This window comes from Erinaceus europaeus, chromosome 21 (assembly GCF_950295315.1).
Source record: "Erinaceus europaeus chromosome 21, mEriEur2.1, whole genome shotgun sequence".
In the NCBI taxonomy this organism is placed as follows: Eukaryota; Metazoa; Chordata; class Mammalia; order Eulipotyphla; family Erinaceidae; genus Erinaceus; species Erinaceus europaeus.
Window position 1 is genome coordinate 11,165,058 of NC_080182.1, and position 27,644 is coordinate 11,192,701.

General features: G+C 42.4%; 1 protein-coding gene and 1 long non-coding RNA gene across 7 annotated transcripts in view; one reads left to right on the forward strand and one right to left on the reverse strand.

Annotated features, from left to right (window-relative positions):
• NKTR (natural killer cell triggering receptor) overlaps positions 1 to 24,128 on the forward strand; it is an 84,421-nt gene extending 60,293 nt beyond the window's left edge. For 4 of the 6 annotated variants that reach the window (XM_060180381.1, XM_060180379.1, XM_060180382.1 and 1 more), the window contains 5 exons: positions 542 to 3,382; positions 17,484 to 17,579; positions 19,373 to 19,432; positions 20,090 to 20,194; positions 23,297 to 24,128. In XM_060180381.1, coding sequence (XP_060036364.1) covers positions 542 to 3,382; positions 17,484 to 17,579; positions 19,373 to 19,432; positions 20,090 to 20,194; positions 23,297 to 23,384 — 3,190 coding nt within the window. In that variant the 3' untranslated portion in view covers positions 23,385 to 24,128. Of the gene's footprint in view, positions 1 to 541; positions 3,387 to 17,483; positions 17,580 to 19,372; positions 19,433 to 20,089; positions 20,195 to 23,296 lie in introns of those variants that run through there. The other 2 variants (XM_060180380.1, XM_060180383.1) reach the window with 2 other exon arrangements.
• A 346-nt stretch (positions 24,129 to 24,474) lies between these two features.
• Positions 24,475 to 26,514, reverse strand: LOC132535277 (uncharacterized). The gene is made up of 2 exons (XR_009547049.1): positions 26,206 to 26,514; positions 24,475 to 26,112 (listed from the first exon to the last, which is right to left on the reverse strand). It is a non-coding gene; the product is annotated as an uncharacterized LOC132535277 (long non-coding RNA).
• Positions 26,515 to 27,644: the final 1,130 nt, after the last annotated feature.

Genomic DNA, 27,644 nt, shown 5'->3' on the forward strand with positions numbered 1-27,644 from the left:
ACTGTGTGTGATAACATGAGCACTCAACCAGGTGCACCACCACCTGGCCCCATTAATTTGAATTTTAAAAATCATTTTTTTCTGTACAAATTGAAAGTCTTTGCTTAGCTTTGTAAGTGAACATTTTAGTAGTTATTAGTGTCTCTACAGTTACAAGTTCAAAGCTAACCTGTCCAGTGATAATTGTACACCAATGTAAATTTATCATTGTTACTAATTAGATACTAATTATAAAGGTGGTTAAAACAAACAGCTAGGTGTGGAGATAGTATAATCGTTATGCCAACAGAGTCTCATGCCTGAAGCTCCCAGGTTCAACCCCCTCACCACCATAAACCAGATCTGTGCAGTGCTCTGGTAAAACAACAGAAAGAGTAGCCTATCACACTTGGATTTATCCTTCTGTGTGTGTTCCAGTGTTGATGGGGTCACTGCTGTCTTGTTTGATTGTCAGTACATTTGTATTTGCTAACAGCTTGCCGTTAAAGTATAAGGACAGGAAACATGTTTTAAACAGCTGCATGTATATTCTCCTCTATAGGCTCAGTGATCCCTGTTCAAGTCGGTGGGATGAAAGAAGCTTGTCCCAGAGGTCCAGATCATGGTCCTATAATGGTTATTATTCTGACATGAGTACAGCAAGACATTCTGATGGTCATCATAAAAAACGCAGGAAGGAGAAAAAGGTTAAGCATAAAAAGAAAGCAAAAAAGCAGAAACATTACAGAAGACATAAGCAGGCCAAGAAGAAGGTTATTGTACCATCTGACATAGAGTCTTCAAAGTCTTCCACCCAGCGAATGAAGTCTTCTTGTGATCGAGAAAGGAGATCTCGTTCTTCTTCATTATCATCTCATCACTCATCAAAGAAGGACTGGTCTAAATCAGATAAGGATGACCAGAGTTCGTCAACTCATTCTACCAGAGACTCATATAGATCAAAATCTCGTTCACAGTCTTATTCTAGAGGAAGCTCTAGATCAGGGAGTCCATCAAAATCTTTATCACGTTCTCGAAGCAAATCTAAGTCCAGATCTAGTTCCAAGTCAAGGCATCAAAGGACAGTATCAAAATCACCAAGAAGAATAGCCTCTCAGCTAAGTGAACATAAACCAGTTAAAGCAGAACCCTTAAGAGCAACAGTAGCACAAAATGAAAACATCATAGTGCAACCAGTGGTGTCAGAAAATATTCCTGTAATACCGCTGAGTGACAGTCCCCCTCCTTCACGGTGGAAGCCTGGACAGAAGCCCTGGAAGCCCTCTTATGAGCGGATTCAGGAAATGAAAGCTAAAGCCACCCATTTGCTACCCATCCAAAACACTTACAATTTAGCAAATACAAAAGAGACTGGTAGTTCATTATCCTATCATAAAAGAGAAAGAACTTCAGAAAGCGGTCGAAGCGCTTATTCAAGATACAGTGATAGAAGTTCCGAAAGCTCAGCGCGATCAAGGAGCAGGTCTCCCAGGAGTAGGTCTTACTCCAGATCATACACAAGGTCTCGGAGTGCAGCTAGTTCACATTCACGATCCAGGTCTCCTTCATCGCGATCTCCTTCACGGAGTAAGTACAGCTCTCATTCACAAAGTAGTGGGTCCTCATCGTGTTCTTCTGTTAGCAGTGATGATGGAAGACGAGCCAAAAGAAAATTTAGGTCCAGTAGGACAAAAAGCACTTCAAGTAAAAGACACAGCAGCGGCTCTGAAAAGACATTTAGCAACAAGCATGTCAAAGGCAGAGACAAGGCTTCACGGCAAAGAAAATACAGTGAAAGCAGGTCATCCTTAGATTATTCTTCAGACAGTGAACAATCAAGCACTCAGGTTACACAGTCAGCCCAGGAGAAAGAAAAGCGGGTCCAAATGGATATAAGTAATAAACAGGAGAAAGAGCGAGATGAAGAGAAACCCACGCCTGACCGGGACTGCCCTCGCTCAAAAAAAAGAAATTTGAAAGAGAATCTTACTGATCACTTTAGAAATGACAGTAAGCTCAAAAGGAAGAATTACGCTGAGAGTAAATGGGACTCTGAGTCAAATTCAGAACGAGACATAGTTAAGAACAGTAAAAATAATTCCCGACCATCTTCTGATAAGGAGGAAGGTGAGGCCACATCAGATTCTGAATCAGAGTTTGTTGAAACTCCCCTCAAAGCCAAGGTGGCTCCCAAGTCTTTGGCAAACGCCTCGGATCAGGGTAGCCATGGCACCTTGAAAGCAAACAAGCAGCAGCCGTCACCTTCTGATACTGAGGGGTCCTATTCTAGCTCAGAAAACAAGAGAGGCAAGCGATGGAGGCACAGACGTGGACTAACGGAAAATCTTAAAAGGGAACACAACAAAAAAGTGAAAGGGAAAAAAGAGAAACAACACAAGCCTCCAAAACGAAATCAGGCATTTCACTGGCAGCCTCCACTCGAATTTGGTGACGAGGAGGAGGAAGAGATTCACGAAAAGCAAGTCACCGTGGAGTCAAAAGAAAAAAAACGGGTTTCTGGTAACAGTGAAAGCATTCCCCAGAACGAGAAGTCTAGTGCAGATATCACCCCTTCAGATAAACACAGTGCGGTAACAGTTTCATTAAACACTGATCAGCCTACTAAAGGTGATGGTGGACACAGTGTTTCTCTGACACCTGGAGACACTGAAGAAAACGTCGCCAGTTCTCCGCAAAAAATTCAGCACGTTGAAAGTGTACCAAGTGGAGTGGAGGCCGTGCTTCAAATAGACGACAGCATGGAGATTTGCACTCCTGATCGGAGTTCCCCAGCACAGGTGGAGGGGACATCTCCTCTGGGAAATCCAGGGCTCGACTCCACAGTTCCTGGCGTTGTTCTGAAGCAAGACATACAGAGGGAGCATCCTGAAGCAGAGGTGGTAAAGCAGGAAGGCCGCCCAACGACATGCATAGTGGCAGCTGAAGCGGGAAAGCAGGACAGCAGTTCTGCTAGCTTGGCCAGTGCTGTAGAAGGCGCTGTGAAGGGTCAGGTCGGCCTTACGGATACTAAATGGAAACCCCTGCCAGGTGTAGGGGACCTGACGGCTCCAAGTGCTGCCACAGCCGGCACTGTAGAGACCAAAGCAGCGACTGCTATGTCTGAAGTGAAACCACAGGGCTTAAGGATAGAAATTAAAAGTAAAAATAAGGTTCGCCCTGGGTCTCTCTTTGATGAAGTAAGAAAGACCGCACGCTTAAATCGGAGGCCAAGAAATCAAGAGAGTTCAAGTGACGAGCAGACCCCCAGTCGGGGTGGTGACAGTCAGTCCAGGAGCCCAAGTAGGTCAAGAAGTAAATCTGAAACCAAATCAAGACACAGAGCAAGATCTGTCTCCTACAGTCACTCAAGAAGTCGATCTAGAAGTTCCACATCATCTTACCGGTGAGTAATAGTTGCTTTTTTTCCCCTTCAAGGAAGAATTTGCTGTTCTTTAGCCTGGAAGAACATCCAAACTAGCAACCAGATTACTTACTTCTAAATGTCTGGACATGGTAAGAAGTATTGTTCTGTGTGATGTAGTAGATTGAGGACATGGTGAGTGGATGTTCCAGGGAAGGAAATTTAGGCTCAAAACCAAAAAGCTGTCAGTGAAAGTTCTGTAGTGAATGTTCTCTTCATATCCTCTGCCCATTTTTGGATGGGGTCATCTGCTTTTTTGTCACTAAGTTTGCTGAGCTCTGTATATTTTGGTGATTAAGTCTCTTGTCTGATGTATGGCATGTGAAGATCTCCCATTATCTGAGGGGTCTCTTTGGGCGATGGTTTCTTTGGCTCTGTAGAAGTTCTTCAATTTGATGTAGTCCCATTGATTTGTTTTTGTTTTTAGTCTTCCTTGCAATTGGGTTTGTATCATCAAAGATGTCCTTGAGGTTTAGGTGGGAAAGTGTTCTACCAATGTTTTCCTCTTATATTTGATAGTTTCTGGTCTAACATTCAGATCCTTGATCCATTTGGAGATGTCCATAGGTGTGGGGGATTAGTTCTGGGCTTTCAATTCTGTTACACTGGTCTGTGTGCCTATTTTTGTTCCAGTACTATGCTGTTTTGATGATGATGACCTTATAATATACTTTAAGATCTGGAGTTTGATGCCTCCATTTCTGTTTCTTTTCCTCAAGATTGTTTTGTTGATTCTAGGTGTTTTCTGGTTCCAGATAAATGATTGTAGTTTTTGTTCTATTCTCTTAAAGAAGCTTGGTGGAACTTTGATAGGTATTGAGTTATATTTGTATATAGCTCTGGGGAAAATATTCATTTTGATGATATTAATTCTTCCAGTCCATAAGCATGGGATGTCTTTCCATTTCTTGGTATCTATTTCCTTGAATAGTGACTCATAGTTTTCAGTATACAAGTCTTTTTTTTTTTTTTTTTGCCTCCGGGGTTATTGCTGGGGCTCGGTGCCTGCACCATGAATCCACTGCTCTTGGAGGCCATTTTTTCCCTTTTGTTACCCTGGTTGTTTACCATTGTTGTGGTTATTATTATCGTTGCTATTGCTGTCGGATAGGACACAGAGAAATGGAGGTAGGAGGGGAAGACGGGGGTGGGGGTGAGAAAGCTAGACACCTGCAGACTTGCTTTACCACTTGTGAAGTGACTCCTCTGCAGGTGGGTGAGCCGGGGGCTCGAACCAGGATCCTTTCACCGGTCCTTGTGTTTTGCATCACATGTGCTTAACCAACTGTGCTACTGCCTGACCCCCCCACTGGCCCCCCCCCCCCCAGTATACAAGTCTTTCACTTCTTTGGTCAGGTTTATTCCTAGTTATTTTATTGATTTTTCTGCAACAGTGAATGGGAATGATTTCTGGATATCCCCTTCTTCAGATTTAGTGTTTGCATATAGAAATGCCACAGATTTTTGTACATTGATTTTGTAGCCTGACACCTTGCTATATTGCCTAATAACTTCCAGTAGCTTTCTGCTGGATTCTTTGGCTTTTCTATGTATACTATCATATCATCTACAAATAGTGAGAGCTTGAATTCTTCCTTTCCAATCTGTATTCCTTTGATTCCTTTCTCTTGCCTGATTGCTATGGCAAGAATTTCTAATACTATGTTGAAGAGTAGTGGTGATAATGGACAGTGCTGTCTAGTCCCCTATCTGAGAGGGAATGCTTTTAGCTTCTGTCCATTGAGTATGATGTTGGCTGTAGGTTTGCTGTATATGGACTCCACTATCTTGAGGAATTTCCCATCTGTTCCCATTTTTTGTAGTGTTTTGAGCATGAATGGGTGTTGGATTTTGTCAAAGGCTTTCTCTGCATCTATTGAGATAATCATGTGGTTTGGGGCTTTGCTTTTATTGATGTGGTGATTGACACTGATTGACTTAACGTATGTTAAACCAGCCTTACATTCCTGGGATAAATCCCACTCGGTTGTGATGAACAATCTTTTTGATATACTGCTGGTTGGCCAGGATCTTGTTCAATATTTTGGCATCTATGTTCATCAGAGATATTGGTCTGTAGTTTTCCTTTTTTGTTGTGTCCCTATCTGCTTTTGGTTTCAGAGTGATGTTGGCTTCATAGAAGGTGGAAGGGAGTGTTCCTGTTTCTTTGATATTTTGGAAGTGCTTTTAGAAGTATAGGTATTAACTGTTTCCTGAAAGTTTTGTAGAATTTGTTTGTAAAGCCATCTGGTCTAGGACTTTTTTTTTCTTCCTCCAGGGTTATTGCTGGGGCTCGGTGCCTGCACTACGAATCCACTACTCCTGGAGGCCATTTTTTCCCTTTTGTTGCCCTCGTTGTTTATCATTGTTGTGGCTATTATTGTTGTTGTTATTGCTGTTGTTGTTGAATCGGAGAGAGGAAGGGAAGACGGGGAGAGAAAGATAGACACCTGAAGACCTGCTTCACTGCATGTGAAGTGATCCCCTGCAGGTGGGGACCCAGGGGCTTGAACTGGGATCCCTTCGCTGGTCCTTGTGCTTTGCGCCATGTGAACTTAACCCGCTGCGCTACTGCCAGGCCTCCAGTCCAGGACTTTTGTTGTTGGGAAGATTCTTGATAACTGTTTCAACTTCTTTGTCTGTGATCAGTGCATTTATGATCTGTAGTTCTTCTTGGTTCAATTTTGGAAGGGTATATATTTCTAGGAATTCTTCCATTTCTTCCAGATTCTCTAGCTTGGTGGCGTACAGTTCTTCGTAAAAGTTTCCATGATTTTCTGGAATTTCTGTGGTGTCAGTTGTGGCATCTTCACTATCGTTTACAATTCTATTTATTTGACTCTTCTCTTTCTAGTGAGTCTGGCTAGGGGTTTGTCTATTTTGTTTAATTTTTCAAAGAACCAACATTTGGCTTCATTGATCTCTTGTATGGTTCTCTTATTTCTGCTCTAATTTTAGTGACTTTCGTCTGTCTGGTTGCTTTAGGGTTCCTTTGTTCCTCTTCTCTAAGTCCTTAAGGCATGCAGTAAGGTCGTTTATTTGAACTTTTCCTTGTTATCTAATGTATGCTTGTTTGGCTGTGAGTTTCCCTCTCAGTACTACTTTAGCTGTGTCCCAAATATTTTGATAGCTTGTGTCTTCATTTCATTTGTTTCCAGGAATATTTTAATTTCTTGCTTGCATGCCTCTTTGACCCAGCGGTTTTTAAGCAGCATGTTGTTGAGTTTCCAGGTTTTATGACTCTTAATAATTTTCTGTTTGTTGTTGAATGTTAGCTTTACTCCACTGTGATCTGAGAAGATACTTGGGATGATTTCAGTGCTCTTTAATTTGTTGATACTGTCTTTGTGGCCTAACATGTGGTCTATCCTTGAGGATGTGCTGTGTGGATCTGAAAAGAATGTGTATTCCAGTTTTTTGCAGTGAAGAACTCTGAAAATGTCCAGGAGGTCTAGTCTGCCCATCTCTACGTTTAATTCTCTTGTTTCTTTGTTGATTCTCTGCTTCGTTGATCTGTCTAAGTGTGAGAATGGGGTGTTGAGGTCTCCCACTATTATTGTATTACTATTGATGTATTTTTGTAGTTCTTTCAGTAGGTGTTTGATGTATTTAGATGGGCCTTGTTGGGTGCATAGATGTTAATCATTATTAAATCTTCTTGATTGATTGATTGTCTAATCATTATGTAATAGCCTTGCCTATCTTCTATTACTTTATTTAATTTAAAGTTTATTGTGTCAGAGATGAGAGTGGCTGTTCCTGCCCTTTTTTGTGGTCCATTAGCCTGTATGATAGTTTTCCATCCTTTCACTTTAAGTCTGTGTTGGGTCAGGTGGGATTCTTGCATGCAGCATATGGTTGGGTTGTGTTTTCTGATCCATCTTCCCACTCTGTGCCATTTAATGAGTGAGTTTAAGCCATTGACATTTACTAACATTATGGATTTAACATACTGCAGTGCCATTATTCAACAATTTTCTATTTGTTCTGCTATAAGGCAAGTATTATGGTGATGTTCTTGTATATAGGAGGTCTTTTAGAGCCTCTTTCAGGGCAGGCCTGGTGATTGTTGCTTCCTTTAACTGTTGCCTGTCTGAGAAGGTTTTGATCCTTCCATATAGTTTCACTGCTTGTGAGGTGGCCCTCCTGAAGGTGGGGAGCCAAGGGCTTGAACTGGAATCCTTGTACAGGTCCTTATGCTAGGTGCCATGTGTGCTTAACCTGCTGTGCTACCGCCCGGCCCCCCTCCTCCATCTAATTAGAATGAAAGTCTAGCAGGATATATTATCCTTGGTTGAAACCCTTTTTCCTTCAGGGCTCAATAGATATCTTGCCATTCTCTTCTGGCTTTTAGAGTTTGAGTGGAGAAGTCTGCTGATAATCTTATGGGCTTTTCCCTGTATGTAACTTTTTGTTTTTCTCTTGCAGCCTTTAGGATCCTTTCTTTATCCTTACTTCTTTTCATTGTAACTTCAATGTGTCTTGGTGTCTTCAGGTCTGGGTTGATTCTGTTTGGGACTCTCTGGGCGTCTTAGATGTTAATGTCCTTTCTGTTGTTTAGGTCTGGGAAATTTTCTTCTATAATTTCCTCTCAGATGTTTACTTCCCCTTCCTCTCTTTCTTCCTCTGGCAGGCCAATTATAGGAATGTTAGTTCTTTTGAGATCATCCCATATGTCTCTGTTGTTTTCAGTGTCTCTCAATCTCTTTTTGAGCTCTTTTACCTCTTTCTCTTTTCTCTAGCTCATCCTCTGTCTGGCTAATTCTGTTTTCTGCTTCTGTTAGTCTGCTTTCCCTTCCCTCAGCTTCTTTCTTCAGTTCAGTTCCAGTATTAGCTTGTTTTGCTAATTGGCCTTTTAACTCAGCTATTTCAGCTTTCAGTTCTCTAATTACCTCAAGGCAGCTAGTATTTTCCTTGAGGGTCTCATCTGTTGTTTCCCTAATTCTGATAGCCCTTCCCTCCACAGTTGTCTTCATTTCTGTGATTGTTAGGTTTATTATTGCTTGCATACTTTTCTTATCTATGGTTACTTCTGACTGATTTGGAGTTTTTCTTTTTTTTTAATTTATTTTTCTTTTTGTTGCCTTTGTTGTTTTTATTGTTGTAGTTATTATTGTTGATGTTGTCATTGTTGGATAGCACAGAGAGAAATGGAGAAAGGAGGGGAAGATAGAGAAAGGGAAGATAGAAAATGGAGAGAGGAGGGGAAGATAGAGAAGAAGAGGAGGGGAAGATAGACACCTGCAGACCTATTTCTACAGGTGGGGAGTGGGGGTTCGAACTGGGATCCTTATGCTGGCCCTTGTGCTTTGTGCCACATGCGCTTAACCTACTGCGCTACCGTCTAACTCCCATGATTTGGAGTTTCTTCTGGGCTCCTGTCCTGATTCATTGTGGTAGCAGTTTTATTTGCTCTTGGTTTAACCATTTTTTTTATTGATGTGGTTTATATTTTTCTATTCTGTTGTTCTAGTTGTTGTGTTTTGAGTACAAGGCACTCTATACTAGTCTTTTCACAAATGCAGTCACCAACCTCCGAAATTACAACAATAGCAACTGAAGCAAGGATTGATGCAGTTCAACCAATACCAGTTAGCCTAACAACACTTCCAGTCCAAAATAAAAAAGAAAGAAAGAAAGAAAAAGAAGAGAAAGGAAAAAAGGCAAAGCAAGAATAGACAATTATGCAAATCTACTGTCCACTACAAATTGTAAGGATAGCAAGTGGAGAAAGGAAAGTAGAAAAGAGAGCTAGACACACAGAGAGACCACTCCAAATCAGATTCCCCACACAGTAATTCACAAATGAGTGTCAGTGAATTCAGAAAGCAAAAGAAGGAAGAAGGAGGAGGAGAAGAAGAAAAGAGCAGTGAAAGGAAAGAGTTTTTGTTTTTTTTTTTTAATTAGCTAGGAGTAGAGAAAAAAGAGGGTGGGGTGGAGGGAGGAGGGACAGAAACAAGTTCCTCCCACAGTGGATAGGATAACCAGTCACCTGTCGATGGAAAAAGCAACAACAGTTAATTTTGATCAAGCTGAAGAGGAGGGAAAAGGGACATGTTTATATAATAATAATAATAATAATAATAAAATAAAATAGAGTAAAAAACCCTAACAGTCAGTCTGCAGCAGCTTGGACCACCTCAGATTGACTGCACGCATCTGGTCCCCTTCCTAAACTAAGCAAAAACATCCAATTATAAGAAGTATCAAAAACAAACAAAACAAAACAAAACAAAAAAACTCCAGCTATTCTTTCCCAGGCAGGGCTGAGACCCTGATTGGTCAGGTATTCTGTCACTCAAATAGAGCGCCAGCCCCCTTCACAAGAAAAGGAAAAGGCTTGGAATGACACCCCTGCTGAGCCAGGAATCTTGGTAAAGAAAATAGCTCCACAGGAAGCCTGCTAGGAGCAGCTGGCCAGCCCTTGGGGGCTGGTTCTGGGGAGGGGGGGAGGGTGAGTTCAGAAAGTCAAGCCAAAGATTTCCCTTTCTTTGTCCTTTTGGCCTCTGTTTGCCAGCCCAAGAATGGGTTATAGGACTCTTTTTTAGTGTTACCCTGACTCCCCCCCTTACTCACCCTTTCACGGATGCGCCAGATATCCTATCCTCTCCAGAGAATTCCAGTTTGTAAGCTGATACTTTTTGGAGCTCATGCCAGGTGTTGTCTCCAAGTTGCCATCTTGGCTCCGCCCCCTATAGCTGTATCTTATAAAGTGATGCAACCAGTTACCTCTGTTTTCCCTGGTCTGAGATTATAGGTGATTCAATATTTCGAAGGAGAAATCATTACTATAAATGTATTAACAGTTTAAGCCCACTGTTAAAATTCAATCAGGTTACCAATTTTAAACCTTTAAGTGCTTAGATTGAAGGAATATATACTCAGAACTGGGGTCTGTGCATCAAAGTTTGAGACATTCAATCTATTTTTCCTCTCTTATTGATTAAATAGTGATTTATGAAAATATAAGTTAATAGGAGTGTATATTAACACCATTCCCACCACCGAAGTTCTGTGTCACCCCCCCCACCCCCCACAAGTGAAGCTGAACATCTACTCTCACCCACCATTCAGAGATTTTTACTTTGGTGCCCTGCTCCAAACTCAGTCCGATTCTGCTTTGAGTTTCCCTTTCTGTTCTTCTTCTTTTTTATTTATTTATTTATTTATTTATTTTAAGAAAGGATTAATTAACAAAACCATAGGGTAGGAGGGATACAACTCCACACAATTCCCACTGCCCAATCTCCATATCCCACCCCCTCCCCTGATAGCTTTCCCATTCTCTATCCCTCTGGGAGCATGGACCCAGGGTCATTGAGGGTTGCAGAAGGTAGAAGGTCTGGCTTCTGTAATTGCTTCCTCGCTGAACATGGGCGTTGACTGGTCGGTCCATACTCCCAGTCTGCCTCTCTCTTTCCCTAGTAGGATGGGTCTCTGGGGAAGCTGAGCTCCAGGACACATTGGTGGTGTCTTCAATCCAGGGAAGTCTGGCCGACATCCTGATGACACCTGGAACCTGGTGACTGAAAAGAGAGTTAACATACAAAGCCAAACAAATTGTTGAGCAATCATGGACCCAAAGCTTGGAAAAGTGGAGAGGAAGTATTAGGGAGGTACTCACTGCTAACTCTAGTATACTTCTGCTTTCTTACTTTGGTGCCATACTCCAAACTCAGTCAATTTCTGCTTTGCGTTTCTACTTCTTTTTTTTTTTTTTTTTACATGCATAACATTCCCCAGATTCCCATTTAGCAATACAACCCCCACTATTTCATTCATCATTTTTCATGGACCTGTATTCTCCCCACCCACCCACCCACCCCAGAGTCTTTTACTTTGGTGTAATACTCCAATTCCATTTCAGGTTCGACTTGTGTTTTCTTTTCTAATCTTGTTTTTCAACTTCGGCCTGAGAGTGAGATCATCCCATATTCATCCTTCTGTTTCTGACTTATTTCACTCAACATGATTTTTTCAAGGTCCATCCACGATCGGCTGAAAACGGTGAAGTCACCATTTTTTACAGCTGAGTAGTATTCCTTTGTGTATATATACCACAACTTGCTCAGCCACTCATCTGCTGTTGGACACCTGGGTTGCTTCCAGGTTTTGGCTATTACAAATTATGCTGCCAAGAACATATGTGTACACAGATCTTTTTGGATGGATGTGTTGGGTTCCTTAGGATATATCCCCAGGAGGGGAATTGCAGGGTCATAGGGTAGGTCCATTTCTAGCCTTCTGAGAGTTCTCCAGACTGTTCTCCACAGAGGTTGGACCAATATACATTCCCACCAGCAGTGCAGGAGGGTTCCTTTGACCCCACACCCTCTCCAGCATTTGCTGCTGTTACCTTTTCTGATGTGTGACATTCTCACAGGAGTGAAGTGATATCTCATTGTTGTCTTGATTTGCATTTCTCTGACAATCAGAGACTTGGAGCATTTTTTCATGTGTTTCTCAACCTTTTGGATCTCTTCTGTGGTGAATATTCTGTCCATGTCCTCCCCCCATTTTTGGATGGGGTTATTTGTTGTCTTGTTGTTGAGTCTGGTAAGCTCTTTATATATGTTGGTTATTAAACTCTTATCTGATGTATGGCATGTAAAGATCTTCTCCCATTCTGTGAGGGGTCTCTTGATTTGGGTAGTGGTTTCTTTTGCTGTGAAGAAGCTTTTTAATTTGATGTAGTCCCATAGGTTTATACTTGCCTTAGTCTTCCTTGTAATTGGATTCGTTTCATTGAAAATGTCTTTAAAATTTATGCGGAAAAAAGTTCTTCCAATATTTTCCTCTAAGTATCTGATAGTTTCTGGTCTAACATCCAAGTCCTTGATCCACTTGGAATTTACTTTTGTATTTGGTGAAATACAGTGATTCAGCTTCATTCTTCTGCATGTTTCAACCCATTGTTTCCAACACCATTTGTTGAAGAGACTCTGCTTTCCCCATGTAATAGTCTGGGTCCCTTTGTCAAAGATTAGATGTCCATAGGTGTGGGGCCTCATTTCTGGGCTCTCAATTCTATTCCACTGGTCAGTGTGTCTGTTCATGTTCCAGTACCAAGCAGTTTTGATGACAATGGCCCTATAATATAGTTTGAGATCTGGCAGTGTGATGCCTCCGGTTCTGTTCTTTTTTCTCAAGATTGTTTTGGCAATTCTAGGTCTTTTCTGGTTCCAGATAAACATTTGTAGCATTTTTTCTATTCTCCTAAAAAATGTGCTTGGGATCTTGATGGGGATAGCATTAAATTTGTAGATGGCTCTGGGTAGTATATTCATTTTAATGATGTTAACTCTTCCAACCCATGAACATGGAATATCTTTCCACTTCTTTGTGTCTTTTTCAATTTCTTTGAGTAGTGACTCATAATTTTCAGTATACAAGTCTTTCACTTCTTTGGTTAGGTTTATTCCTAGATATTTTATTGTTTTTGTTGCTATAGAAAAAGGAACTGATTTCTGGATTTCAATTTCTTCTAACTTAGTGTTTGCATAGAGGAATGCCACTGACTTTTGAATGTTAATTTTATAGCCTGACACATTACTGTATTGCCTGATGATTTCCAAAAGCTTCTTGCTAGATTCCTTAGGTTTTTCCATGTATACTATCATGTCATCTGCAAATAAGGAGAGTTTGACTTCTTCTCTTCCAATCTGTATTCCTTTAATTCCTTGCTCCTGCCTGATTGCTATGGCAAGAACTTCCAACACTATGTTGAATAGTAATGGTGATAGTGGGCAGCCCTGTCTAGTACCTGATCTGAGGGGAAATGCTTCCAGTTTTTCACCATTGAGTATGATGTTGGCTGTAGGTTTGCTATATATAGACTCCACTATCTTCAGGAATTTTCCATCTATTCCTGTTTTTTGTAGTGTTTTGATCATAAAGGGATGTTGTATTTTGTCAAAGGCTTTCTCTGCATCTATTGATATGACCATGTGGTTTTTGGTCTTGCTTTTGTTGATGTGGTGGATCACATTGATTGATTTACATATATTAAACCAACCTTGCATGCCTGGGATAAACCCCACTTGGTCATGATGAACAATCTTTTTGATATACTGCTGTATCCGGTTGGCTAGAATTTTGTTCAATATTTTCGCATCTATGTTCATCAGAGATATTGGTCTGTAGTTTTCTTTTTTGGTTGTGTCCCTGTCTGCTTTTGGTATCAGGGTGATGTTGGCTTCATAGAAGCTGGCAGGGAGTATTCCAGTGTCTTCAATCTTCTGGAAGACTTTTAAAAGTAGAGGTATTAGTTCTTCTTTGAAAGTTTTGTAGAATTCATTTGTAAAACCATCTGGTCCAGGACTTTTATTTTTGGGAAGATTTTTGATAACTGTTTCAATTTCATTAGCTGTGATGGGCCTGTTCATGTTATCCACTTCCTCTTTACTTAGTTTTGGAAGTTGGTAGGTATCTAGGAAATCATTCATTTCTTCCAGGTTCTCTAACTTGGTGGCATATAGTTGTTCATAGAAGCCTCGCATGATATGTTGAATTTCTGCAGTGTCTGTTGTGATATCTCCTCTTTCATTTACTATCCGATTTATTTGGGTCTTCTCCCTTTTTTGTTTTGTGAGTCTGGCTAAAGGTTTGTCGATTTTGTTTACTCTTTCGAAGAACCAACATTTACTTTCATTGATCTTTTGTATGGTTTTCCTATTCTCAATGTTATTTATTTCTGCCCTAACTTTAGTAATTTCTGTCCTTCTGGTTGCTTTAGGGTTCCTTTGTTGTTCTTCTTCTAGGTCTTTAAGATGTGCAATCAGGCTGTTTATTTGTGCCTTTTCTTGTTTCCTAATGTGTGCTTGTATAGCTATGAACTTCCCTCTTAGGACTGCTTTAGCTGTGTCCCAAATATTTTGATAGCTTGTGTCTTCATTTTCATTGAACTCTCGAAACATTTTGATTTCTTCCTTGATTTCCTCTTTGACCCAGAAGTTGTTAAGAAGTGTACTGTTGAGCTTCCACATTTTGGCACTGTTACTAATCTTTTGTTGATTGTTAAGTGTTAGTTTAATTCCACTGTGGTCTGAGAAGATGCTTGGGATGATTTCAGTGCTCTTGAATAGGCTGATGCTGTCTTTGTGGCCTAACATATGGTCTATCCTTGAGAATGATCCATGTAGATTTGAGTAAAATGTGTATTCCAGTTTCTTGGGATGAATGACTCTGAAAATGTCCAATAGTTCTAGTTTATCTATCTCTTCATTTAGCTCCCTTATGTCTTTACTGATTTTCTTCCTGGATGATCTGTCAAGTTGAGATAGTGGGGTGTTAAAGTCCCCTACTATGATTGTGTTACTGTTAATATATTGCTGTAGCTCTTTCAGTAGAAGTTTGATGTATTTAGATGGCTTCTCATTGGGTACATAGATGTTAATAATTGTTAAGTCCTCTTGATTGACTGATCCTCTGAGCATTAAGTAGTGTCCATTCCTATCTTTTTTAATCTTATGTATTTTAAAGTCTATCATGTCAGATATGAGAATAGCTGTTCCTGCCCTTTTTTGTGGGTCATTGGCTTGTATGATAGTTTTCCATCCTTTCACTTTAAGTCTGTGTTTGTCTTGTTGCGTTAGGTGAGTTTCCTGTAGACAACATATTGTTGGGTTGTGTTTTCTGATCCATCTTCCTACTCTGTGTCTTTTAATAGGTGAATTCAGGCCATTGACATTTATTGATATCAAAGATTGAAGATATTTGAACGCCATTCTTGTAGAGTTTTAGAGTGTTTTGATATATGTTCTATTTGTGGTGGTCTGGTTGTTTATAGGAAACCTTTCAGAACTTCTTTCAAGGCAGGCTTGGTGATGGTTGCTTCCTTCAACTGTTGCTTGTCTGAGAAGGTTTTGATGCTTCCATCTAGTCTGAATGACAATCTAGCAGGATATAGTATTCTTGGCTGAAATCCTTTCTCATTGAGCACTCGATAGATATCTTGCCATTCTCTTCTGGCCTGTAGTGTTTGTATGGAGAAGTCTGCTGCTAATCTTATGGGTTTTCCTTTGTAGGTGACTCTTTGTTTTTCTCTTGCAGCCTTGAGGATCCTTTCTTTATCCTTATTCCTTTCCAATCTAAGTATGACATGTCTTGGTGTCTTTAGGTCTGGGTTAATTCTGTTTGGGACCCTCTGGGCTTCTTGAATCTTTATGTCTTTGGTGTTGTCTAGACTAGAGAAATTTTCAGCTATTATGGCCTGGAGAACGCTTTCTTCCTCCCCTTCTCTTTCTTCCTCTGGTAAGCCAATAATGCGTATATTGTTTCTTTTGAAGTCATCCCATAGGACTCTGTTGTTGTTTTCAGCATCTCTTAATCTCTTTTTGAGGTCTCTTACTTCTTCTTTAGTTGTCTCTAATTCATCCTCAATCTTGCTAATTCTGTCTTCAGCCTCATTGATTCTATTCTCTCTGCCCTCTACTGCTTTCTGGAGTTCATCTATTTTGTTGCCCTGCTCTGATACTGTTTTAGCTTGTTCAGCTAGTTGCCTTCTTAGCTCAGCAATTTCAGCTTTCAGCTCTCTAATAACCATGAGATTATTAGAATTTTCTTCCATATTCTCATTTGTTGTTCCTGCAATTCTGATTACAATTTTTTCAAATTCTTTACTCACTCCTGTTATTATTTCCTTAGCTAATGTTTGGATGTTTAACTCGTTGTTTTGTGCTTCGCCCTCTGGAGGACTTTTAGCTGGACTCTTGTCCTGGTTCGAGTCTCCATTATTTTTTCTTGTTGTTTTAACCATTTTATATAAGTTAACAGTTTTTTCAATCCCTGAGTTGGAGTTCAGTGGTGTAAAAGCCTTTTTTTTTCCCCTGTAGGCTATGGTAGCCTGAGGGCTTTTAAACTATCAATAGGCTTCTTGGCTTAATCAATGACTCCTGACCAAGAGATAAAGCAGGGTGTGGCAGAGATAATCCAGTGGTTATGCAAAGAGACTTTCACAGCCCTTCAGCTATGCCACCGAGGTATAGGTCTTCTCCTGAGTTTCCCGGTTAGATCTCTGTGCCCTGGTGTCCCTCCCTGTTGCTGCTCCAGATTCTGAGGGTAGTAGCAATGGAGACTCAGAGTTGTACTTGGTGAGTCTCTGGGGAGTCCTTTCCTCCCTTCAGCTGTCCCCTTGTTGTGGAGCAGACTGGAGGTGGTGTCTCCACTGACAAACTGTCGAACTGTTAGCAGTCACTTAATCTCTCCTTAGGCCCCTCTCTCCTCTCTGTCACCAGCCTCGCGTGTTTGTACTCACGGGTTATTTACTGGGTTTCTGTGGTCATTCTAGTCCTGTCTTGTTTCGGTCCGGGTGGTCTCCTTTGGTATTCCTAGTTGATCTGGGAGAGGAAAGGAAAGGAGAGAAAGCGATCTGCTGCTCGTAGCTCCGCCTCCGGAACCCCTTTCTGTTCTTCTTTCTCAACTTCTGTTCACATTTTATTTATTTAATGAGCAATGGAGAAAGACTTGAGCACCACTCCAGCATACTCGGGGCCAGTGGTGAAGCCTAGGACCTCATGCATGCGATCCTGCCCCTGAGCCGCCTACACAGCCATCATTGTCTTCTGTCGAGACCCTCAGTAGTCACCACTGTCATGCGTCGTGAAGAGTTTGTCAGACTTTTCCTGTTATTCCTTCTTGCGCTCCCAGCAATTTTAACAGCGTAGTGAATCAATCCATATTTTCCACTCTTGATTTTTTTTAATTTATTTCTTTATTGGGGAATTAATGTTATACATTCAACAGTAAATACAATAGTTTGTACATGCATAACATTCCCCAGTTTCCCATTTAACAATACAACCCCCACTATGTCATTTATCATCCTTCATGGACCTGTATTCTCCCCACCCACCCACCCCAGAGTCTTTTACTTTGGTGCGATACGCCAATTACATTTCAGGTTCTACTTGTGTTTTCTTTTCTGATCTTGATTTTCAACTTCTGCCTGAGAGTGAGATCATCCCGTATTCATCCTTCTGTTTCTGACTTATTTCACATAACATGAATTTTTCAAGGTCCATCCAAGATCGGCTGAAAACGGTGAAGTCACCATTTTTTACAGCTGTCCACTCTTGATTTTTAGATCCAGAAGCTACTCTAGGAGTCGGAGCAGAGGATGGTACAGTAGAGGCCGCGCAAGAAGTCGGAGCAGCTCTTACCGCAGTTACAAAAGTCGTAGGTGAGCTAATGATCCTCTCCTGACATGTGGCTCCACCCTGCTTGCTCTTCAGGATGTGATGTCGGGCTGACCTCCATCTCTCATCTATAGCTCCTCTCGTCTATCCCCCCACCAAGAAAAAAAAAAAAAACCTTTGAATTTTTACTATTCTGGGATCAGATCTTAATCAGAGTAAAGGAGAAAAGTAGAAATATTTAGCAGAACATCTGATCACTACTTCCCATTACCACACACACACATACACACACACACACACACACACACACACACACACACACACACACGTCATTTTAATGAGAGAGACACCAGAGCGCTGCTCAGCTCTGGCTTATAGTGGTGCCAGGGTTACACAAGGGACCTCAGAGCCTCAGGCAGGAATGTCTTGCAGAACCACTGTGCGCTCTCCCACAGTACCAGTGCATTTTCTTTTTAAATTTAAGTTCCATCTGCAGTCACCTCTTGATCTAGATAGAGACTGTTGAAAACAATCTAGATAGGATTGTTGAAAAGTGACCAAAGGAAGAAATATATGAGTGGTGACCCCAAGTCTTTAGCTTTCTTTTTTTTTTTAATATTTTATTTATTTTTTTCCCTCTTTTTTTAATTGGGGAATTAATGTTTTACATTCAACAGTTTGTACAATAGTTTGTACATGCATAACATTCCCCAGTTTCCCATATAACAATACAACCCCCACTAGGTCCTCTGAATCCTTCTTGGACCTGTATTCTCCCCACCCACCCACCCCAGAGTCTTTTACTTTGGTGCAATACGCCAAGTCTTTAGCTTTCCTAAAATCGTCCTTCTCCTTTCCCTCTGGTCTTCGCTGTCTTCCATCGTGCAAGTGCACGTGTGTTTGTGGGTGTTCTGTTACAGCCTGTCCCCATCCCTGTCGGCTGTCTTGTGTGCAGCCTCACGGAACAGTGGCAGAGAGCATATTCTTTTTAAAGAGTCGGGACATGCTCTCCTCTACGTCCGGCACAGGGCCAGGGAAGGCTCACCCAGTAGAGCATCTGACTCTGTGCAGGAGGCCCTGGGTTCAAGTCCCAGCACCACATCCAGAGCATCACAGGCGGCATGGCGGTGTGGGTGGGAACCCCACGGATGGCGCTGTGATGTTGCTCCCCCCCTAAGGAAACAAAGAATGAAATAGTGGACAGTGAGATGGCTCACTGGGATCGTGTTGCTTCCCCATGTGCACGATCCAAGTGTGAGCCGTCCCTGCCTGACTGAAGCAAGCCTTTGTGCTACGGCCTCTTTTATTTTCTCTCTGCCTCTCTGCCTTCTCTGCCTCTGTCTTTGAAAAAAAAAAATAGGGGCCAGGTGGTGGCACACCTGGTTGAGTGCACATGTTACAGTGCACAAGGACCCAGGTTCAAGCCCCAGTCCCCACCTGCTGGGGAGAAACTTCACTAGTGATGAGACAGTGTTGCAGGTGTGTCTCTACTTCTCTCCCTCTCTAACACCCCTTCCCTCTCAATTTCTGGCTGTCTCTATCCAGTAAATAAATAAATAAATAAAGATAGTAAAATAAATAAATTATTTCCATATTTATACTGAGTTCAAGGAGGTTATTTGGGGGTACTGTGCAGGTGTAAGACCCTGTGTTCATTCTGTAGTGCCACATTTCAAACACACAGACAAAAAAACCTAGTGATTTTGACCATGAAAATGAAAATATAGCAGCTGAGTTTTTATTTTGAGTTCTTCTTGATGGGCAAATAGATGTCTAGATTTGTGGTATGTCTTATCCTTCCTGACTGACAAAGTGACGTTCCCCATGTGATTACCAGGACGTCCAGCAGGAGCAGGTCCAGGAGTGAGAGCTCCTACGACGCCCACAGCCGATCCAGGTACGGACAGGAGCTGCGTGCTCTCTGCAGGAACAGAACTCAGAGGCCTCATTTTATAAAGCAGACACAAGTTCCCCTTAAAAAGGACTGTATTGTATGAATGATTTAAACACATGCATTTATCTCAAGAAGTCATAACCTTCCTTCAAATATCTTTGGACAGTTTTTACCCCTTTTTTGACAGTTGACCTTTTACTGTCAAAAGTGACAGTGGATGTCAAGTTGTAGTAGCAAATACTTATTAAAATGTAATTACCTAATACGAACACCTTAATTTTGTGATATTAGTGCTAAAAAGAAAGAAAAAAGAATTTGACAATTTTTCTGTTTAATACAGGGGTGGGGTCATTAAGGTATTCACAGCTCCATTTGCAGGCCATGAAAATCAGCACTTAACTGCAGTTCTGTCCTGCCTGCGATTGCCTTGGCAAGGCCAGGCCAAATGCTTCCAAGGTATATAAGGCCTGTGTAGGCTAGACAGTCCTCCCCCTGGCTTAAGGTGACACATGATCAGTCTGATTTGGGGTCTTTGTTAGGTATTTCCAGTGCCCTCACTGTCATATACTAACTCCATCCTAAGCCAGAATACTCTTTAAAATCCTAAAAGAGATGGGACATTTGAATATTAAAATTTGGTTTGTGTTATTGCTGTCAAAGCAGGTCCTACACTTACGACAGCTACTACAGCCGGAGCCGGAGCCGGAGTCGGAGCCATAGGAGTGACAGTCACCACCGAGGCAGAAGTTACAGCAGGCGGTCCAGGTGGGTCTTTGTTCTTGGGAGTGTCGCAGGTTACTGTGGGCAGCTGGTCTGAACTGATGCGAGTGGAAGAGCAAGCATCCTTTTCTGGAAACGAGAGTTTGTCTCTTCGTGAATGTTGGCCGTCCATGGACAGATACCAAAGTGGCTTTTGTGTAAGAGCAGCTGGGGGGTGTTTGTTGGGTGTATCAATAAAATGGACTTTCCTGTATTCACATGTCAAATCAGAGGGATTAAGAGACAGTATCAAAGTCCTGGCTCACTTTTGTTTGCTTGTTTGTTCTGGCGACTTGGGTTGCTGCACATGGCTTGCTTCCGCCACTCCTCGCTACCTTCACCCAGAGTCACTTAGAGCCGCCACAGCACCGAAGCTTCCTTCCCCTGTTGTCCTGCACTTGCCATGGCTCCCGGGACTCGGATTCAGGTCAGGCAGTGGTAATGCAGGCACCATTTCCAGTGAACTCTCTCGAGACCTGGCTCACGTATTTATTATTTTTTTTAAAGATGTATTTATTATCACGAGAAGAAGAAGGAGAGAGAGATTGAGAGATATCAGTCTGGAGCATCAAACACTTAAATTCTGTATCTCGTGCTTTGAAGTTCAGTGCTGTAACCACACCACCTCTGGGGCCGTGCAGCTCACTTCTCTATATAGGACTTGTTGCCAGAAATATAGAAGCCAGTCGGTCAAATTACTATTATTATTTTGCCACTGTGGGGGCTTTAACACTCTGGGTCAACTTTTTTCAAATAGAGGGAGAGGGGAGGAGACCCCAGCACCAAGACTTTGCCCAGTGCACTGAGGCCTGAGTTCAAACCTGGGATGTTGGGGGTCGGGCGCTGGCGCAGTGGGTTAAGCGCATGTGGCGCAAAGCGCAGGGACCGGCGTTAAGGATCCCGGTTCGAGCCCCCGGCTCCCCACCTGCAGGGGAGTCGCTTCACAGGCGGTGAAGCAGGTCTGCAGGTGTCTATCTTTCTCTCCCCTTCTCTGTCTTCCCCTCCTCTCTCCATTTCTCTCTGTCCTCGTCAAAAAGGGCAATAATAATAACCACAACGAAGCTACAAGGGCAACAAAAGGGGGGGAAAAATGGCCTCCAGGAGCGGTGGATTCATGGTGCAGGCACCGAGCCCAGCAATAACCCTGGAGGAGGAAAAGAAGGGAAAAAAAAAAAAAACTGGGATGCACCCATGGCAGAGCAGGTAACCCCCTGTAAGCTCTCCTGCTGGTTCCTCGTCATCTTTTTAGATGGGGGCGGGGGGCTGCATGCATAGTAAAATGGCGCAGTCCTTCCCCTCAGCAGCAGCATTGGACTTTATATCTTCTTGGTGAAAGTGTTTTTCTGTCGAAGATAATCGTTTTCCGCATCGCGCATGCGTTCGTGCTGCAAGGCTTCCTGCGTTACTCTTTTTCTAGCGCCTTCCTATCTTACGCTTCTCCCACCCATTGCAGTGACAGTGTTTTTGGAGACGATCTCAGTGTGATCTCTATAGGCCTAGGTTTAAAAGTCTTCAAGGACTTACTACTGCCGACGTCTAAGGCCTCTTCTGAGCCAGTTAGACCTGGGACATTTGCCCATGCCTCAACACCTTTCTCTCTGCCAGGCAGAGATGCACGCTGTTTCCCTTCCCACTTCCTCTCTCATTTATTTATTGCACTAAGAGGACCTCTCCTCCCCTGGGATGATACTCATTTTTTCCTCTTTTTAAAAAATCTCAGATACAGAATGGAGAAAACACCATACCACACCACTCCTGGTGCTGGTGGCGCTCCCATGTTGTGCTGAGGGTTGAACCCAGGACCTCATGTGTGTGTTGAGGTGCATGTCCTGCTGGCTGAACTGTCCCCTGGCCCCATTTTTGCCTCTTGAAGTGGTGATTTCCCACCTCCTCTCCAGGCCTGCCTGTACTCCTCTGTTCTTGGAGCACCTCCCTCCCTGACTGCCAGCCCTGAAGTATGCACCCCACACCACACCACTTCTGTGTAGCCTCCAAGACATCCTTTCTTCACCCTCTTTTCTTGCCCCGAACTTGTTTGGCTTATTGTCTGTACTATAGTGGAGTCCCAGGTATCTTTTCAGTTGTCAGAAAAGTCATGGCTCATTTTTGCATAGAAAATGCCATGATTTCTCCAACTACCCAGTATATAGTGGGCTGATTTTTTTTTTTTTTTTTTTTTTGCTTTGGTTTTTCTTTTGTCACTAGCATCTACTTTGACCAGCTTTCAGTGAATGTTTTTAAAAATAATTGAAACTGGGAGTCAGGCGGTAGTGCAGAGGGTTAAGCACACGTGGCGCAAAACGCAAGGACCAGCAGGAGGATCCCGGTTCGAGCCCCCAGCTCCCCACCTGCAGAGGAGTCGCTTCACAGGTGGTAAAGCAGGTCTGCAGGTGTCTGTCTTTCTCCCTTTCTGTCTTCTCCTCTTCTCTCCATTTCTCTCTCTCCTATCCAACAACAATGACATCAATAACAACAACAATAATAACTACAACAATAAAAAACAAGGACAACAAAAGGGAAAATAAATAAATATTAAAAAAGTAATTGAATGATGACTAACCAGGTCCTTTTGACTCCCTCGTCCAGTTCTTACCCTACTTTTGATGATACTGTCATTTATCATTGGACCCCAGTTTTCACTTTTTTTTTAAAGATGGGTCGAATAATGAGAGAGAAGTATGGTGGTAGGGAGAACCAGAGCATCACTCTTACACTGTGGCTCGAACTAAGGACCTCATGCATGAGAATCCAAGCTTTACCCACTGCACCACCTCCCAGCCACTAATTTTCATATCGTCAATGAAACTTTCTCCATGTACCTTTTTAACCCTCACAACCTCAGTCTAATTAACTGTCGATACTCATCTTTAGTAATATAGAAGATCATCCTGTTCATTTGCGTGAGTGGTTTCAAGTAATTGTTCAGGTGTGAGGTCTGTCTTAGCCTTGACAGTGTTGGCGTGTCACTCATATAAAAAATAAACCACATGAGGAATTCAAAGGGTTATTTAAAAGTAATAATAAAAGCTTTTTATCTATTTGTTTTGTTTCGCCTTTTAATGCATTGTCTCTAAGGACCTAATATTTTCTGTGCTTTTTAATACACAGGAGTTGTAGGTCTTACGGCTCTGACAGTGAAAGTGACCGAAGCTATTCTCATCACCGGAGTCCCAGTGAAAGCAGCAGATATAGTTGAAAATGCCCTTTTTTTTTTTTTATATGAATCATACTTTATTTGTAAATATCTGGTAACTTAAAAGTTTAAGAAACTTAATGGCAGTTTGTTCTTCTATTCCAATAGCAGAGATGAATTTCCAGTAGAGATTCTTCCTGTTATTTGTTCATTTACATGTGCCCAGAACTTAAAATGCGGATGTATCTCCTAGAAATATTCTAATGCCATATTATACAGTAGTCAACTATGGAAATTAATTTCACTTTCTTGAATCAAGAAATCATGAAATTCAAGTGTAATTTGCAGTTATTACTTTAGATAGACTACTTCTCTCCACCCCACACACTCCTTAGAATACAGATTCTTTTTTATTTGCTTTTCAGGTTTTGACATATATGCTGCCAAGTGTAGGACCAGGAAAGTGAACTGTTAAAGGTGGCCAAATAGTTATGTATGATTATACAGAGACGTATGCTATATGCTCTCAAACACAGGACACCCGGAGTGGGTACAGATGGTCAGCAGGAGTGTAACGCAGTGGCTCTAGGGCTTTAAACCCCTTCCGTAACTCCCTGGTGTCTCAAAGGATCAGGAAAGTGGTCATCATGTAGGCCACTGTCTCTTGTTACTTCAGGCTAGTAGGTAAGTTCAAAAGAATAAATCAGCCTTAACTATAACACCCGCTCTGTCTCTAAGTACCTGATGCTTTCTGTGCTTTTTAATAAGTATTATCAGAAGTTTTGATTATTAAAAGATTATATTCCAGCTCATGCTTTGGTGCTTGGTACTTTGGGGTGCCTCTTTGTGCATCGTTGTTACATGTTATCCGTTAAAATGTCCTAAGAGAGAAAGATTTGATGCATTTATTCACTGGCACCAAAAATGCCTCTTCCGCTCGATATTTACTGTGAATATCTGCAGGGCGTCTTTGGAGCGTGCGCGTGAACTGAGTCCCCAGGCAGGTAGCGTGGTCCTCAGATCTGTTGCACACATGGGTCTCCAAAGTGACACCCAAATCTAACTGCCACCATCTTGGAGATAGCTTGCAGGACTGGCATTTATTTCAAGTGAGAGAGACACTACAAGAGCGTCAAACTCTGTTAAGCTCCTGTATGTTTTCATGTCTCAGTGAAGTTGAACTCAACATGAGTAAACCCAGGATAACAGGAGAACAGCAGCATAGAATTCTGCAAAAAGTCTACATTTTCAGATTTGGATGCTTATCCCAAACATGATTTTACATGTAGAAACTGGTGGAGGTTTTTTTTCTTTGTATTTTCTTAAGATTGAATTCTACACCCCCCCCCCCCCAAGTGTACTTAGTCACCTTAGTGCCAATTTAATCTAACCCAGTTATACAGTAGAAATTCATACTGGATGTTTGATAGAGAACTTTGCCATCCTACCCTGGGTCTCACCTGGGAGGTTGGAAAGAACCCTCAGTTGGAGAGATCTGACACCCTTGATGAATGGAGGGGTGACTGGATTTATTACCACCATCGTCCAAAGTAAAGTTCACAAACAGGGTTAAGTGAGTTATTTAGGCAAGAGTACATTAGAAAAGTAAGACTTAGACAAACATGCTTGCTAGAGAATACAAAACAGTGTAAATTCTTAGGAAGATTTTTAAATCACTCTTGCGGGGGTGGGTAACGGTTTGCTATAGTATAGTTGTTTACACATGGCACAGTTTCTCATCTCCCATGATAGGTGTCTGCGAAACACTCTGCCCCATCTTAGGGCCCTTGCTGTTATGCATGAAGGCTCCAGTACCTCTCCTTCCCTTCCCTCCTCCCCCAGAGTCTTTGGTGCAGCAGAATTTTTTTAATTTTTTTCTCCCTGCAAAGGAGAATATTAATTTTAATAATATTTGTTAAAAAAAATCCTAACTAAAAACAAAAACTGCCAAATCCAATGAAGTTATCCTCCTGCAATGAAATGGCTTTCTGTTGCTGTTTCCAATTACCCACAATCCAACAGCATAAAGTAATACCGTTTATTAGCACGCAGTTGTGTAGCTTGTGAGTGCTGCATGGTATGGTTGGGTTTTCTACTCACAATCCTCACAAGGCTGAAGTCAGGGGTCAGCAGGGCACCACTCCTATGTGGAGGCTCTAGGAAGTACCTGCTTCTGAGTTCATTGAGGTCATTGGTAGAGTTTAGTTCCTGACTGGCAGGCGCCAGGCCCTTTTCTTTTCTCTTAGCTCCTTAGGATTGCTGGAATGCATTCTTGTGTGAGTCCTTCCATCTTCAAACCAAAAGAGGCCCTTCCAGTCCTCCTTACGCTGCAGATCTCGGTCTTGCTTTTCTTTGGTATGGGCTCTTGTGATTCGATTAAACCTAGTGAGATGCTCTCCCTACTTTAAGGCCAGCCATACTGTGGTGCACCATCAGCACAAGGCTGGTATCCTGACAAGTTCCTGGAACTGAGGCATGGAATGGTGGGAGGAAGAGCATCTTCAGATTTTGACCTACCACTTGGCCCATCTCAGCCATAGTGGAGTTGTGTCCTGAAAAGGTGGGCCCTAGAAGCCTCATTTCTTTTCTCCATGCCCTCAGTTGTAGTGTTCAATTTGTATGTTGACTGATCTATAGAAATAGCTTTTCTCCCTAAAGGGGATTGTTCTGTATTTTAAGTTATTTTTAATAAAACAATTAATTTGTATTGTGCGTCTTAATGGAAAAGTACATTATTGAACTGTTTCTATAACATCAAATGAAACATGATATAGCTGGTCTTGTTCAATATCTGTAGAAAATAATTTGTACAATATTGTCAGTGTCTTATTTGTATACACTTCATTTCCCTAAAACTTGAAAGGGAGAAATTTGAAATACATACTTAGTCTAAGGTTGCATCTCTGCATGTCTCGTCTTTCTTTGCTCAGCCAGACTTCAGATAGTCTTCCCGAAATGGAAAGCACGGAATCCCTTTGCTGACCCAGCCGTGAAGGGACTCTGCAACTTGCTACCATCTGCTGACCGAATACTTGTGTATCAGCACGAGGTGGTGCTCGAGAATTTCAAACAGAGCCACACTGATGCTGTTTGGTCTCCCTCCCTTTGCAAATTCTAGATTTCCTCTAAACTTTCTTGTCACCTAGCTGAAAACTGGCTGGGCATTAAATAGAAGGTAAGAGAATTCCAGAAAAACGCCCTTCACAGGTGGCTGTGAATGCTAGCTGTGCATCACTGGAAAGGAAAGAAGGTTTTCACTGAAACAGGAGGCTTGCACACCAAGAAAATGCAGTTGCTTTGTCGGGGGGGGGGGGGTCGAGCTAGAGGGGGGAGCTGGAAACCACGAGCCACTGGAAGAACTGGGGCTCCGACTGCCGACTTCTTTACACAGGGACTTGGCTGACTTCTGTCCCTGGTGAGATGTGACACACTGTAAAGGCCTTGGGTAGAAAGAGTTGGAAAGTGCTAAACATGCTTTGGGAGTTCTTTGATGCTGTGATGATGGAAGCCTCTTGAGGAGAGAGTCAGAAGAGGCACTGGGTGCTGCAGAGGAAGCTAGCAGCTGCTCACCTCCAGACAGACTGGGAAATTCCAGCCAGTGCCCAGAGAGCGCACGACAAGGAGACTCAGTCGACACGCGTACTTGTGCACACACAACAAAGGGGTTGGAGGCCTTTACCAGTGCCTTTCCTTGAAAGATTTTAGTAGAAAATATAGAAGTACTCAGGATATCAGGCTTTGCCTCCTCCCTATAAGCCAGAAGACCTCAGGTGAACTATGTTGCTGTCTCTACTGGACCCTAGACCCACCCACCATTCGCTATCTGTTATCCCATCAAGCCCCAGTTGGCCAATTGAGCCAAGTTTCACGACCTGTAAGACTCGGCCTAACCTAGGGAGGGTTAGTATCTCTTCAACCAGCCCAGAGCCCTGAGAAGAACAGGATAAAGAGAGGAGAGTGGTTCGCCTGATGGAGCATGTGGCTCACCGCAGCCAAGGCCCTGGGCTCCAGCTGTGAGCCTACATGGGAGCACCACAAGTGGTAAAGAGGAAATTGGACCCAGAAGGTTGTTGTGCTTCACACGCACAAGGTCAGGATGGCCTGCATTCTACTGATCTGGCCCTCGCCTGGGCTCATCTGTCCTATGAGGCCGAAAGTTCTTGTACTGCTTCTATTGGCTCATAAGCCCCAGAAAGCATGCATATGATTGGCTGCAGCCAGATATGAGGATGAGCCTGGACGGAGTTGGCGTCCCAGAGATTCCACTAGGAATAGTGCTCTGAGCTTGTTCTTCAGCTTCAGGTCATCCAAGGCATCCTGAAC